This window comes from Trichechus manatus, unplaced genomic scaffold (genome assembly GCF_000243295.1).
Source record: "Trichechus manatus latirostris isolate Lorelei unplaced genomic scaffold, TriManLat1.0 scaffold00045, whole genome shotgun sequence".
Classification (NCBI taxonomy): Eukaryota; Metazoa; Chordata; class Mammalia; order Sirenia; family Trichechidae; genus Trichechus; species Trichechus manatus.
The window spans coordinates 4,170,044-4,185,354 of NW_004443981.1; the positions used below are offsets into that span (position 1 = coordinate 4,170,044).

Genomic DNA, 15,311 nt, shown 5'->3' on the forward strand with positions numbered 1-15,311 from the left:
TCTTGAGTAACTGGTTTGTCTTCACTTTTGTCCTTGTAATTTATTACTGCCTTTACTTTTTTTTTAAAATGCTATTAATATTTTTAGAAGTTTGCCCATCAATTTTAGTTGCTTTCACCATATAAATTAGAAGACATATGGTATCTTCTTTTATTAGCAGATTTAGAAAGTGTTCTTCTACCTGAGATTAGGTACATATATATACATTTCCTTTTTTATTTTGTGATTTACATATACTTCTATAATCAATATGAATGCATTTTGGTATATAGTTGAAGGTGGGGATCTAATCTTACTTTTATCTAACTTAGCAACTTGCATCATTTGAAATGTAGCCTTTACACATACTATACCCCACACAGACATACACACTCTAGGATATTTATTGGCTCTCCTCAATTTTATCTTATATCTAGTAGCTGCAAATTTATACATAGTTAGACAATGTGGTCTGAAGAAACAATCCACAATTAAGACCTTATTTGGAAATATTACAAATTGTCATCATGGATTAAAACATCTTTGAATCCCAAATAGTCCCTTCATAGGTGCACTTTTAAGTTTCTATTACTAGAACAAATAAATACAAGCAACTATAGGAGATAAGAAAATTTAAAATCAATTTATGTTCTATAAACATATCAAAAAGTTGTGTAAGATGACGTATAAGTTTCCTAGGCCACCATAACTAATCAACACAAACTGGGTAACGTAAAACAACAGAAACTTATTCTCTCACTGTCTGGAGGCTAGAAGTTCAAAATCGAGCTGTTAGCAGGGCCACACTCTCTCTGGAGGCTTCTTCCAGATTCCGATGGCCGTAGGCCTTCTTGGCTTGACGTCACATCACTCCGATCTCTGCCTCCATGGTCACATTGCCTTCTCCTCTTCTCTGTGTCAATCAAATCTCCCTCTGCTTTTCTCTTATAAGGACCCTTGTGATGGCATTTAGAGCCCACTCCAATACTCCAGGAAAATCTCCTCATCTCAAAAACTGAATTTCGTTACATCTCCAAAGACTGTTTTTTTCCAAATAAGGTAACATTCACAGGTTCTGGGGATTAGGACAAAGACATATCATTTTAGGGGCCATCATTCAGCCCACCATAGGTTATACGGTGCAAAATAATATTAAATATAGCTATTCTTGTGATTACCTTATGCGTTTAAGATGAATAATAGTTATTAGAAAATAAATTTGCATTTGTTTTGTCATTATTTTTGTCTACTTAAATTGAAAGTCTCAAAGAAGCATATATTAAAAAAAAAAAAACTATTCATAAAGAGTTTTAAGTATCTAAACTAAATTAGAATGGCCTGGTACTTACATCACTAGTACACAGTCTTTACTTGAATCAAATTTAGTTAAATCTGTTACCAGCAACGATTTGATCATATTGAAACCATTTGAGTCGGTGTATCTCACTCTCCAATTACTTAAGGTAATAGACTCTCTGGAAATGAAGTGTAGGGTTTTAATATAAATACAGCTGCTCTTCAAGTTCAAGACAATTGTTGATAGAAAGAATTTGGCTGATGATATCCATTTAGCCCTGGGAAAAAGTCACAATTAAACTTCATTTAATACCGACGAACAAGCAGCTAGCTAATTACAGAAAATTTGACCATAAGGACATCTTTAGGACTATTTACAACGAAAAAAGACAAAGTCATTCTTTTCTAGGATAAGAGATATTGACTGCAAAACATTAGCAAATGTAAGATCAAATAGAATATTGGTTAAATAGAAATTAAGTGCTAAACATTAATAACTTGGCTGCTAACTGAAAGGCTGACTGTTTGAACCCACCCAGCAGCTCCATGGGAGAAAGACCTGGGGATCTGCTTCCCTAAAGATTACAGCCAAGAAAACCCCATAGGGCAGTTCTATTCTGTCACATGGGGTCACTGGAAGTCAAAAGTGACTCGACGGCACCTAACAACAACAGAAAGATCAAATAGAATTCTGTTTATATAAATACCATGTAACAAAGAGATACTGCTATGTCATTTAGCAGTCTAGCTTATAAAGCCAAATTATACAATCATTAATAGAATGGATTCACTTAAATGAGAAATCCAATAAATTTATTGTGAACAAGTATGTTCAGAAGTTATTATTCTTTTAGTAGCCTGTTTATTAATGATGGAAACCCTGGTGGCATGGTGGTTAAGAGCTACGGTTGCTAACCAAAAGGTTGGCAGTTGGAATCCATCAGGTGCTGCCTATGGGGCAGTTCTATTCTGTCCTATAGGGTTGCTATGAGTCGGAATCGACTTGATGGCAACAGGTTTGGTTTGGTTTTTTGGTTTTATTAATGATAGAAGTTTATGTTCAGGAACTGTTTGAATACTTAACATTTTTCATAGACAATTTTAAATTTTGCTGTTAATTTGAGGATATTTTACTTAAAAAAATAGTTCCTAGAAAGTTTCTCTGCAAACAATTTCTGAAGAGGAGCTTAATTTACATGTAAAGTTTATGAGATTCTTTCTAAGATGATCATTGTGGTGAAATGAGTCCCTTTATGTGGACTTTTACCTTGGTTCTTTGGAAAAACAGTTTGGGAGATTTTTTCCCCTAAGCCCTGAGGAGTTACTTTTGCCCTAGTTCTTTAGGGAAGCAACTTGCAGGGTGAGAGGAGGCTCCCAGGTTGTTTTCTACCCCAGAAGGTTTGTTGCTTTTGCCCAGGGGATTTCTTCACTTGATTGACACTTCCTGCGTAGGTTGTAAACAACTTGATGGTTTGATACTTTTGTCTGGCCCTGGGCAGCAGTCTGCTCTGTGATTGGCCTATTTTACTCACCATAACTGGATTGGTCGGTTTACTAGTCAGAAGGGTGGGTGTATAAAACATGCAATAGGCCTGAGCGACTTGCGATCCCACAAGGGGATTCGTCAGTTCATGATCCTGCTAGGAGAGTTTGCTTCTGTAAGTGGCCAACTACACAGACGTTTTCAGAGAGGCAGAATACCTTTAATACAAATCAAGGGCTGTAACACTGAAGATGAAAAAGGCCATGAAGGTGGGCAGAGAGCCAGCGGCAAGAGGCTCAGAAGGGGCCCTGCAGCAGTCAGCGGTGATGGCAGAAAGCTGCTGCTAGGAGAGCAAGAGCTGAGCCAGCTGCTACACTGGCTATGAGCTGGGCCAGTTAGCAGTGGAAAGGCTGATGTCAGGGAAGCTGAAGGCAGAGAAACCTGCCAGCACAGCAGAGAGCCCTGCTGAGGCAGCGAGCAGCTGAGATCTGTCCTGGTTGGAAGTTGTTCGGCACTGAAGGAGGGAGGGATGTGGTCTTAGCTTTGAGGGAGACTTCCAGGCCTTGCCCACATGCTTCCTGATTCTGATCAGGAGTTGTTCCTGTTACTTCCAAATTGACCCGGATCCTGTGGTATAGCCTGTTACTTCCCTAATAAATCGCGTAACTGTGAGTATGGTCTGTGAGTTCTGTGTGGCCATTGCAATGAATTATCAAACCCTGCAGAGAAGTACAGAGTGCCGTGGGGTGAATGGCTGATGTCAGAAATTATGTGGAAGTGGCAAGGTAGAGAGATACCTGACCTCTGCCTAATAGAAACCAGCTTTGCGCTGATCCTGATTCTCATTCCTCAGGAATTTAGGCAAGTCCTGATGCTTCAATACAACCATACTTCAGCTTCTCTGAGGATATGATAATTCACGGAACCATCTTATATTCAAAGAGGTTTCATAGTTTCATATCGTATAGATCCTTCTGATAAAAAGTGATTGGTATTTTATTATTTTAAACTTTCATCTATTAGCCTAACAACATCTAGGAAGCACTCTTAAGAATAAAAATAAAATGCAACCACAGAAAGATACACTGGGATTGAACCTCAGAAGTGATGAAGTCCAAGCCTCCAGTTATGAGGAAAAGAGATTCAGAGGGGATTAGGACTTGCCCAAAGTTTTCATAGCTAGCAACAGAGAAGATGAACCTTGAATGCGGGACTCTGGAGCCCTAGTTCAATGTTCTTTCTACTACACAAAGCTGCCTCATACAAAAAGATTTATCGCCTTTCCTCTTCAAATAACCAATAGTATAGTTTTTAAGAAGCTATTTTATTAAGAACACATACTAGAGGATTAAGTACGTTTGCTGTTAAAAGTTTTTCAACATGGTTATATTGCTTATTACCAGGTTGTATAAATAGAGATACAACAGAAGATTTCAAACGGTGGCTCGAAAAGACAAAGTATTATAATGATATGTGCAAAGACCTGGAAACAGAAAACCAACAGGGAAGAACACACTCAGCATTTCTCAAGCTGAAAAAACTGAAGAAAAAATTCAAGCCTTGAGTTGCAATACTGAAGGACTCTATGAGCAAAATATCGAATGATGCAGGAAGCATCAAAAGAAGATGGAAGGAATACACAGAGTCACTGTACCAAAAAGAATTGGTCGACGTTCAGCTATTTCAGGAGGTAGCATATGATCAAGAACCGATGGTAATGAAGGAGGAAGTCCAAGCTGCACTGAAGGCACTGGCAAAAAACAGGGCTCCAGGAATTGATGGAATCCCAGTTGAGATGTTTGAGCAAACGGATGAAGCACTGCAAGTGCTCACTCGTTTATGCCAAGAAATTTGGAAGACAGCTACCTGGCCAAACAACTGGAAGAGATCCATATTTATGCCTATTCCCAAGAAAGGTGATCCAACTGAATGTGCAAATTATCGAACAATATCATTAATATCGCACGCAAGTAAAATTTTGCTGAAGATCATTCAAAAGAGGCTGCAGCAGTATATCGACAAGGAACTGCTAGAAATTCAAGACAGATTCAGAAGAGGATGTGGAACCAGGGATATCACTGCTGATGTCAGATGGATTCTGGCTGAAAGCAGAGACTACCAGAAAGATGTTTACCTGTGTTTTATTGACTATGCAAAGGCACTCGACTGTGTGGGTCATAACAAATTATGGATAACATTGCGAAGAATGGGAATTCCAGAACACTTCATTGTGCTCATGAAGAACCTGTACATACATAGATCAAGAGGCAGTCATTTGAACAGAACAAGGGCATACTGTGTGGTTTAAAGTCAGGAAAGGTGTGTGTCAGGGTTGTACTCTTTCAGCATACTTATTCAATCTGTATACTGAGAAAATAAACCTAGAAGCTGGACTATATGAAGAAGAACGGGGCATCAGGAATGGAGGAAGATTCATTGACAACCTTCGTTAAGCAGATGACACAACTTTGCTTGCTGAAAGTCAAGAGGAAGCATTTACTGGTGAAGATCAAAGACCACAGCCTTCAGAATGGATTACACCTCAACATAAATAAAACAAAAATCCTCACAACCGTACCAATAAGCAACATCATGATAAATGGAGAAAATATTGAAGTTGTCAAGGATTTCATTTTACTTGGACCCACAATCAACATCCATTGAAGCAGGAGTCAAGAAATCAAAAGACGCATTACATTGGGCAAATCTGCTGCAAAAGACCTCTTTAAAGTGTTAAAAAGCAAAGATGTCACGTTGAAGACTAAGGTGTACCTGACCCAAGCCGTAGTGTTTTCAATTGCCTTATATGCACGTGAAAGCTGGACGATGAATAAGGAAGACCGAAGAAGAATTGACACCTTTGAATTATGGTGCTGGCAAAGAATATTGAATATACCATGGACTCCCAGAAGAATGAATAAATCTGTCTTGGAAGAAGTACAGCCAGAATGTTCCTTAGAAGCGAGGATGGCAAGACTTCATCTTATTTACTTTGGCCGCGTTATTAAGAGGGACCAGTCCCTGAAGAAGAACATCATGCTTGGTAAAGTAGCGGGTCAGCGAAAAAGAGGAAGACCCTCGAGGGGATGGATTGACACAGTGGCTGCAACAATGGGCTCAAGCATAACAAGGACTGTGAGGATGGTGAAGGACCAGGCAGTGTTTTATTTCTGTTGTACTTACCATTGCTATGAGTCAGAATCGACCCAACAGCACCTATTAAGAACAACAACATAGTGTCAATCTTTATTTTAAAAGTTTTAAAAAATGTTTGTATTATCCTACCATACAGTTTAGTAACACATTTATACTTTAACAGAATATGGATCCATTTTGACAACTGCCCTATCAAGTGGTTAATATTGGGATGCTACTTGTACTAAATACTTTTAAAGCTGGAGATCTCACGAAAATTCCTAAGGAACACAATATATATAATTAAATTGCAGGATTACAAGCATGGGATAGTACTCAGGTGTCCTTTACTTTATCTTCTATCTTTAGAACACAGATTGGCGACTAATGGAACACAGGCCTAAAAGATTCACAAGACATTTTGGCGTGGTATGACCAGGGCCAAACTGTAAAACGTCCAAGCTATTCTTGTTTCATTTATCTACTTCTCACTGTCTCTTTCTTAAATCCTGACGGAGATAGCCTCATCGCACAGTCAGTTACCACAAAAGAGAGTTGATCACACGTGCCCTGTCTTCGCAGTGGTTTAGAACTTCGTTGCTAACCAAAAGGTCAGAAGTTCAAATCCACCAGCTGCTCCTTGGAAACCTTATGGGGCAGTTCTACGCTGTCCTACAGGGTTGCTATGAGTCGGAATCGACGGCAGTAGGGTTTTTTGCTTTTTTTTTTTTTTTAAATCTGTGAACTGTTAGCAACGATTGCTCTAGGGAGCACTTTACCAAATGATCCGAACAGACTGGGAACACTCCTGTGTTACAGACTGCCAGAGCAATTCAAATATTGGCACTCATCCACACAACTTTTTATGTTAAGCTGTTAGTCAAAATGCATATGTATTTAGATACAACTATTGGTCTCTATTCGTCAGGAGCAAAAGAAAAAGAAGGAAACCAAAGTCTCAGAGACGAAACTAGTCTACAGGGCTGATAGCCTGCATGAGCCATGGCCTCATTTACTCCGAGACCAGAAGAACTAGATGGTGCCTGGCTACCGCCACCACCCGTTCTGATCAGGGTCACAATTGATGGACCCTGATACAATGAGAGAAAAAACATGAAACAGAACTCAAATTCTTAAAAATTCCTGACTTACATGACTAGTTGAAACTAGAGGACTCCCTGAGACTATCGCCCTGAGACTCTTTAAACCTTGAAACGAAACGATCCCGAGGTCACCTTTTATCGAAAGACTGACACACAAAATAAAGGATATTACCTGTGAGAATGATGCTCCATTAAAAAAAGCATCTATGTGAGACCAAAAGGTCAACAATTACTCTAAAGCAAAGATGAGAAGATAAGGGGGCGGGGAAATTAGAGCACTATAAATGGAACAACCAGAAAGCAATTAAAGAGAATGTTGACACATTGTGAAAAAGGTAACTAATGTCACTGAACAATCTGTATAGAAATTGTCAAATGGGAACCCAATTTGCTGTGTAAGCTTTCTCCAAAAACACAATAAAATATTATTTTTTAGAAAATGGAACCACACAGTAAAAAAAAAAAAAGAAAAAATAAGACAGATACAGGAAATATACGAACTCTTCCTTGACATGTACTCCACAAAGAGTTGTTTGAATCAAGGGAGTCAAAGGGCTCTGTTGGCCCAAGCAGGGACTCTAAGAGTGGCATTGAGGGAATAAAGTTCTTAAAAAGGAAAAAAATAAATGCCAATCTTATACTCATTTAGAAAGGGCTTCAATCCTTGAATGCTTTGGCATCAAATGGCTCCCCAATTTTCTGTTGCATTTCCTTTCTGAGCCAGAAAGTGGATTGGAGATGGTTTCTCATGACAGACATCATCTCCCAATACCCAACTCTGGCTCTGTCCAAAGAATTTCAGCTTTTTTTTTTTTGACTTAGGAAGTCAGCCTTTTGAAAACTCGTAATGGCATTCACTTCTTGAGTTTTAATACATTAAATAATAGGGAAAAAAACATTAAAAATGTGTTAGCTCATCTGATAATCTCTGTGTAAGAATGCCTGGCAGAGAGCTGTGTTTTAAAAAGGCATTTGTAATAGAGAACATCCTTGAGTTTCCAAATGAGGAGAACAGAGTTGACGGTCCAATGCTCTGTTGGGCCATTAATGTCATCTGAAATTCTAATAATTATCATGCTTCTGATTTCTGCATGCTGAACCTCTTTAGTCCCTTAGCAGGAGAAATTCATTTTATCCACTGATTAGAGGTTGCAAACTACCAATCTGAGAGTGGAATGCCATTCCCTGTCCTATAAATTTGCATACATAAGTTAAAAATCGGGGAGTTCTATAGAAAAAAATCCGGATTTCTGACTTCTCTTGAGATACTGGGAAATCTGGCCACATTGCTCGCTTTGCCGCAGAACCACAGTGGGCTGGTGATACACAGTAGAAACTAGCTTAGAGAGACTGTGCTCACTCATTTGCCACTGTCTCTACTACTCCCTGTCGGGGTCACTTGTCCTGCTGCCTTACTGATGCCTGCCCCTGGGAGGCCCTTAGGTTTCTGACTATTCTTATTAAGAACTCAGCAAATGCCTTGCTGCCAAGATAGGTAACGGTTCGCTAGATGGCCAATAGGGACAGTTTCATTTTCCTAAGTCTGCAAGAAGATAAAAAAAAAAAAACCCAAAAAACTCAAACCCATTGTCATCAAGTGGATTCTGACTCATAGCAACCCTATAGGACAGAGCAGAATTGCCCCATTGGGTTTCCAAGCAAACTGTCACATCTTTCTCCTGTGGAACAGCTGGTGGGTCTGAACCACTGACCTTTCAGTTAGCAGCTGAGCGCTTTAACCACTGTGCCACCAGGGCTCCTACAAGATTAGATTCCATATATTGTGAAGAACGTAACCAATGTCACTGAACAATATGTACAGAAATTTTTAAATGAGAACCTAATTTCTTGTGTAAAATTTCACCAAAAACACAATAAAATATTAAAAAAAAAAAGATTAGTTTCCAAAAATTCAGCAGACTTTAAAACAATAAAAATTTCTCTAGGTTGTGTGATCTATACCACTTTTGAAGTTCCTTAATTATCTACCTACCTACCTATTTATTTTTCTTCTGCTAAGAACATTAGAAAATTTCCTTGAAACAAAAAATTAAACCAAAGTAATCCCAAATCTTTACTAAGGCCATTTTTCCTTTCTAAAATGGTCAATAATTTTTATTGAGCTATAAAGCAGGCAGATATATTATCTGACGGTAGTTTACTAGAAGCTTTAACTTCCACTATGTAGCTGTCAATATCATCCCAATAATGTTTGACTTTTTTATTGTCTTTAGATGAAGGTTTACAGAGCAAATTAGTTTCTCGTTAAACAATTAATACACGTATTGTTTTCTGACATTGGTTGCCAACTCCTCGACGCATCAACACTCTCCCCTTCTCAACTCTGGGTTCCATTTCCATCGTCCAGCTTTCCCATCCCCTCCTGCCTTCTTGTCCTTGCTGCTGGGCTGGTATGCCCATTTAGTCTCGTATACATGGTTCAGCTACGTGTATTATTGTTTGTTTTATGGGTATGTCTAATCTTTGGCTGAAGGGTGAATCTCAGGAGTGACTTCAGTACTTCAGGGTGTCCAGGGGACATACTCTCAGGGTTTCTCCAGTCTCCATCAGACTAGTAAGTCGGGTCTTTTTTTGTGAGTTAGAATTTTGTTCTACATTTTTCTCCAGCTCTGGACCCTGTATTGTGATCCCTGTCAAAGCAGTTGGTGGTGGTAGCCGGGCACCATCTAGTTGTGCTGGACTCAGTCTGGTGGAGGCTGTGGCAGTTATGGTTAATTTTTTACTTTTGTATCAAGCATATATGGGCTTCCAACCAACACATGGATAAATGGTACATGTAATAATACATCAGCAGCTGCTGTGGAACCAAAACAACTGTTAGCATTCACCTGGTAACATAAAGGAGCCCCGGTGGCACAGTGCTTAAGAGCTCAGGCGCTAACCAAAAGGTGGGCAGCTCGAATCCACCAGCCGCTCCTCGGAAACCCTATAGAGCAGTTCTCCTCTGTCCTACAGGGCCGCTATGAGTTGGAATCGACTCGATGGCAATGGGTTTTGTTGGTTTGGTAAGATAATGAAAAAAAATAACTACCTTAAATAGTTAAGTCAGCATTGTACTTAATAGCAAAATTTTAGAATACTTAAAAAGAAACTAAATCCATTGACGTAGAATTGATTCCAACTCATAGTGACCTTATAGGACTGAGTAGAACTGCCCCATGGGGTTTCCAACGCTGTAAATCTTTACAGAAGCAGAATGCCACGTCTTTCTCCAGTGGAGCCACTGCTGGGTTCCAACCGCCGACCTTTAGGTTGGAAGCCAAGTGCTTTAACCACTGCGCCACCATAGTGTAGAGGCCGTAAACTAGCAGCCCCACTACTATATCTGGCCCACACACTGTATTGAAACAATTCTAAATTAGTTGCACTGAACATTGCAATGCCCGGTAATGCAGCTTCCACAAGGGGGCGCTTCCAGAACACTTGACTGTGTTAAATGACAAGCCTTGCTCCATACACATCTGAGTCTTGTGACCTGTGCTCCAGAGGTATTCTATTCAATTCAGAAATAATACAAGAAGGCCTATTTTCACCAATTTCCACTTATTGTTTTGAAAGTATTGATAATATATTAAGACATTAAAAAAAAATAAAAACAACTAAGAAGTGGCTGTTGGAATGATGAAACTAAAAAAAATGTGACATCATCGACGACTATAAAATCCAAAGAAATCAGCAAATGCCTGAATTAATCAGATTTACTAAGATTCCTATGAACAAGGGAAATACATTGCTGTTAATAATACTCAAGTATCTCAACATGGAAAACATAGTAAGAGTTTCTCTCTCCCTCGCCCCATCTTTTTAAAAATACTAAATATGCAAAATTACAAAAATACACACAAATTTACAAAAATGCATATATATATATTTTTTAATGCAGTTTTTCTCTTTAGTTCTTTGGTTGTTTCCCCCCTCATTCTCCTTCCCTTCTACTATATGTCCTCCACCTTCACCACCAGGGCAACTTATGTGAATAACTTAATTGACATCCTTTCATCTTTTCCTTATGCATACTTAATCATATAAAAAAACAAGCACACATGTATAAACATATATTGTTTTACAAAACCAGAATCATATTAGACACTCTTATCTCCATCTTAGGAGCCCTGGGGGTGCAATGGCTAAGTGCTAGGCTGCTAGACCAAAGGTTGGCAGTCTGAACCTACCCCGCGGCTCCACAGGAGAAAGACCTGGTGATCTGCTCCCAAAAAGATTACAGCCAAGAAAACCCTATGGGGCAGTTCTACTCTGTCACATGGGGTCACTGAGTCAGAACAGACTGGACAGCATCTAACAACATTGTCTCCATCTTGCATTTCTTATTCAATAATATTGCACTGAAATTCGTCCCAGTCAACCACTGTATCTCTAATTCATTCTTCAAGATAAACCAGAAAAACCAAATGCGTTGCCACTGAGTCGATTCCGCCTCAGAGCGACCCTATCAGACAGAGTAGAACTGCCCTGTAGGGTTTCCAAGGAGCGGCTGGTGTATTCGAACTGCAGACCCTTTGTTAGCAGCGGAGCTCTTAACCACTGCACCACCAGGGCTCCAATGGCTGTGTAACATTCCATGGTTGGTGGGGGGGGAGCCACTATTTATTCAACTATTTTCCTATTGATAAACATTCACTTTGTGCTGGTTTTATTTTTGCTAGTTCAAATAATGCTTTACTAAACTTCATAGGACATATATTCTTAAGTGGAACTCTGGTGGCACAGTGGTTAAGAGCTACCGCTGCTAACCAAAAGGTCGACAGTTGGAATCCACCAGCCTCTCCTCGGGAACCCTATGGGGCAATTCTACTGTGTCCTACAGGGTTGCTATGAGTCGGAATCAACTCGATGACAACAGGTTTTTAAAAACATTATTAAGCGTCAGGACTTTTGTTTCTATGGGCTAGATCCCCAGGAAAGGAACTGCTGGTTATTGCCAGAGGACTTTCCAAAAAGGCTCTACAGCTGACATTTCAATCAGTCGTATAGGAGAGTACATACTCTTTTCCCCATATCCGTATAAGTAGGTGTCATACGTCTTTTTTATTTTTGCCAGGTTTCTAGTAAAAGGATCATCTCATTGTTACTTTAATTTGCAATTCCCTGACTACCACTGAGTTTGAGCAGTTTTGCCTGTTTGTTTTCATTTGAATTTGCTTATCTGAGAACAACCCAATTTTCTATTGCCTAATCTCTTTTTGTCAAAATGTAAGAGCTCTTTGTATGTTAGGGATCTTAATCAAATAATTCTTTCTCTGCTTTAAAAATATTTTTCAAAATTTAGTATTATATATACACTTTGATTATCTATTTCCCCCAAATGATTTTAATTTCTGTGTATTCAAAATGTTTATCTTTCCTTTATAGCTTTTGGACTTTCAGCTTTGTTACTGTCTGTTCTGCCCCTAAATTATACATGTGGTATCTTATATTTTCTTGCAAGATGTGTATTGTTTTTATTCTATACAGAATTAATTTTTTTTTTTGCTAGTTTATTTATATGGTGCTAAGACAGAAATTCAATTTCTTTTTCTTCTAGTGCTAGCTGGAGCCCTGGTGGCGTAGTGGTTAAGAGCTGGCTGGCAGTTCAAATCCACCAGCTGCTCCTTGGAAATCCTCTGGGGCAGTTCTACTCAGGAACTGACTCCATTGCACCTAACAACAACAACAGAGTTCTAGCCAGTTATGCCAGCATCAGTTAAAAAATAATACGCTATTTTCCATCTCTTTGAAACAATACCTTTGTCAATATGAATCCCCATATATTTACAGTAAGGACAAATGGATTCCACTGATCTACCTGTATATTCTTATGCCATGTTGGCTTGATTACAATGGCTTTAGAATATATTCTAGCGTCTAGTAGGAAAGATCCTCCATCATTTCTTTTACCCCAACTTTCCTTGGCTATTCTGTTCTCTTTAATAAAAACTTAAAGATCATCTATCCAATTCCAAAAATCAAAACTCAAAACAAAAAATCCAAACCTTAAACTCTTCAGAGTTTGATTAGAGTTGCATTAAATTTGTGTATTAATTTAAAGAATTGACATTTTTATGATACTATGTTTTCTCGGTCAAGAGCATGATGTCTTTCCACTCGTTCAAATTCTACTTTATGCCTCTCAAAGAGTTCTACCGTTTTCTCACAGAGGTCCTGGTCTTGCTGCATTCATTCCCTAGTATTTGGTAACTGGACGGGCGGTCGGCCGTCCGGCGGCGCCGTCGGGCGCTCGGGGCGGCGGGCGGCCCACCCCGCGGCGGAACCCGCGTGCCCTGTACCGGCGTGCGCTCACCCACCTCCTCGCGTCGAGGCGTCACGGGGGACTCGGGAATTGCGCCCACGCCGGCGCCCGGGAGGAGCCGTTCTACGCCCTGCCCAGGGGGCAGGCCGCGGCGTGAGAGAGGCGGCGAGCGGGTCTCGGCGACCTTCGCCCGCAGCGGCCTCCAGCCTGGATGCCCTTCCTGGGAGCTGCCGTTGCCGCGGGCGGAGGGACGGGCTGGACGGACGGACGGACGGACGGACAGACGGGCGGGCGGGCGGAGGACGCCCACAAGCGGGCGGTTTAACTCTTTGCCGGCTCCGCACTGGAGGCCTCCTTTGAGGAACCAGGAGCTCCGGTAGCTCCGGTCGTTCACGTCACCCAGACATTAAAAACAAAAGTGCTCGGGAATAAAGCAGATGGCACCTTGCTTATGGGAGGACTGGTAACAGCCCCCTACAGTGTCAGAGAGTCCCCCCCAGACCTCAGTGTTAGGTGATGGTGGTTGTTAGGTGCCATTGATTTGGTTTTAACTCATAGCGATCCTATATTCAACGGAACAAAAGGCTGCGCCATCCTCGGACCATCCTCGCTATGTTACCACTGTTGCAGCCACTGTGTCCGTCCTTCTCATTGAGGGTCTTCCTCTTTTTCGCTCACCCTGTACTTTACCAAGCGTGATGTACTTCTGCAGGGATTGGTCTCTCCTGATGACGTGTCCACAGTACCATTGTCACTTCTAAGGTGCATTCTGGCTGTGTTTCCTCCAAGACTAATTTGCTTATCTGATAGTCCATGGTACCTTCGATATTCTTCAACACTACAATTTGACGCTGTAATGCACTTGTTCCAAAAATTTGACAGCTTTGAGTGGGATCTTATCCATCCAGGGTGTAGTACAAATCTCGTTACTCTTTCTTCATCACCCGGTAGATCTGTGAACAAATTTATACCTAGTTTATGTCAAGGGGTCTGAGATTTTACGCTATTTGTAAACTAGCAGGATAGTCTACAACACTCTTATGGATATTGGTTGAAGGCACAAGACTCCTGGGACAAAAACAGAGGATAGTTCATTACTTATACCGATAGCACTAGCCAGAGTATGAGCATTTTTGCACAAGTTCCCTGAGCCCCAGGGCAAGATGAAGAGGGCCAGACAACACCTGCGCATGCAGTAGGTGGTGTTACTGGAAAGGAACCCTAAGTGGGTTTAGGGAACTTGAATTTTTTGTAATGGGCAGTAAGCATGCCTGCTCTTTGCTCCATAGAAAACCAAAAACAAAACTCATTGCTGTCGAGTCAATTCCGACTCATAGAGACCCTACAGGACAGAGCAGAACTGCCCCATATAGTTTCCAAGGAGTACCTGATGGATTCAAACTGCCAACCCTTTGGTTAGCAGCCGTGGTACTTAACCACTACACCACCAGGGTTTCCTTGCTGCATAGGGAGACATGGTATTTATTATGCTGGGCAGTAAGCATGCCTGCCTTGTATACTGCCATCATTTTCTCTCATCTCTGCTGTTTTATATACCAGTAATAGGAATGGATAAACAAAAAACAAACAAAAAAATGACAACAGTAAAGTTCTGATGAACTTAAACAGAATTTTGTAGCCAGATAATCTAGACAGAAGCTATTCAAATTTTCACAGACATTTAAGTTTTGGTTTACTTCAAAAAAAATTTTTTTTCCCTTACAAAAATTCATACATACATTGTAATGTGACTCTAATTGCTCTCCCCATACTGTGACAGCACACTCCTCCTTTCCATCTCTGATTCCCTATGTCCACTCAACCAGCTCCTAACCCTCTCTGCCCTCTCATCTCGCCTTCGGCCAGAAGCTCCCCATTTAGTCTCTTGTATCTACTTGAGCTAAGAGGCACACTCCTCACCAGTATCACTTTATGTCCCACAGTCCAGTCCAATCCCTGTCTAAAGAGTTGGCCTCGGAAATTGTTTTACTTCTGGGCTGATAGAGAATCCAGGGGCCATGCTTTCTGGGGTTCCTCCAGTCTCAGT

At 40.5% G+C, this 15,311-nt stretch overlaps 1 protein-coding gene across 1 annotated transcript in view; it reads right to left on the reverse strand.

Moving 5' to 3' along the window:
• The window catches only part of CATSPERB (cation channel sperm associated auxiliary subunit beta), a 157,398-nt gene that overhangs the window by 37,726 nt on the left and 104,361 nt on the right, over nucleotides 1-15,311 (reverse strand). The window contains exon 26 of the mRNA XM_012555631.1: nucleotides 13,170-13,618. Within this exon, the coding sequence (XP_012411085.1) occupies nucleotides 13,170-13,618 (449 nt within the window). The remainder of the gene's footprint in view (nucleotides 1-13,169; nucleotides 13,619-15,311) is intronic.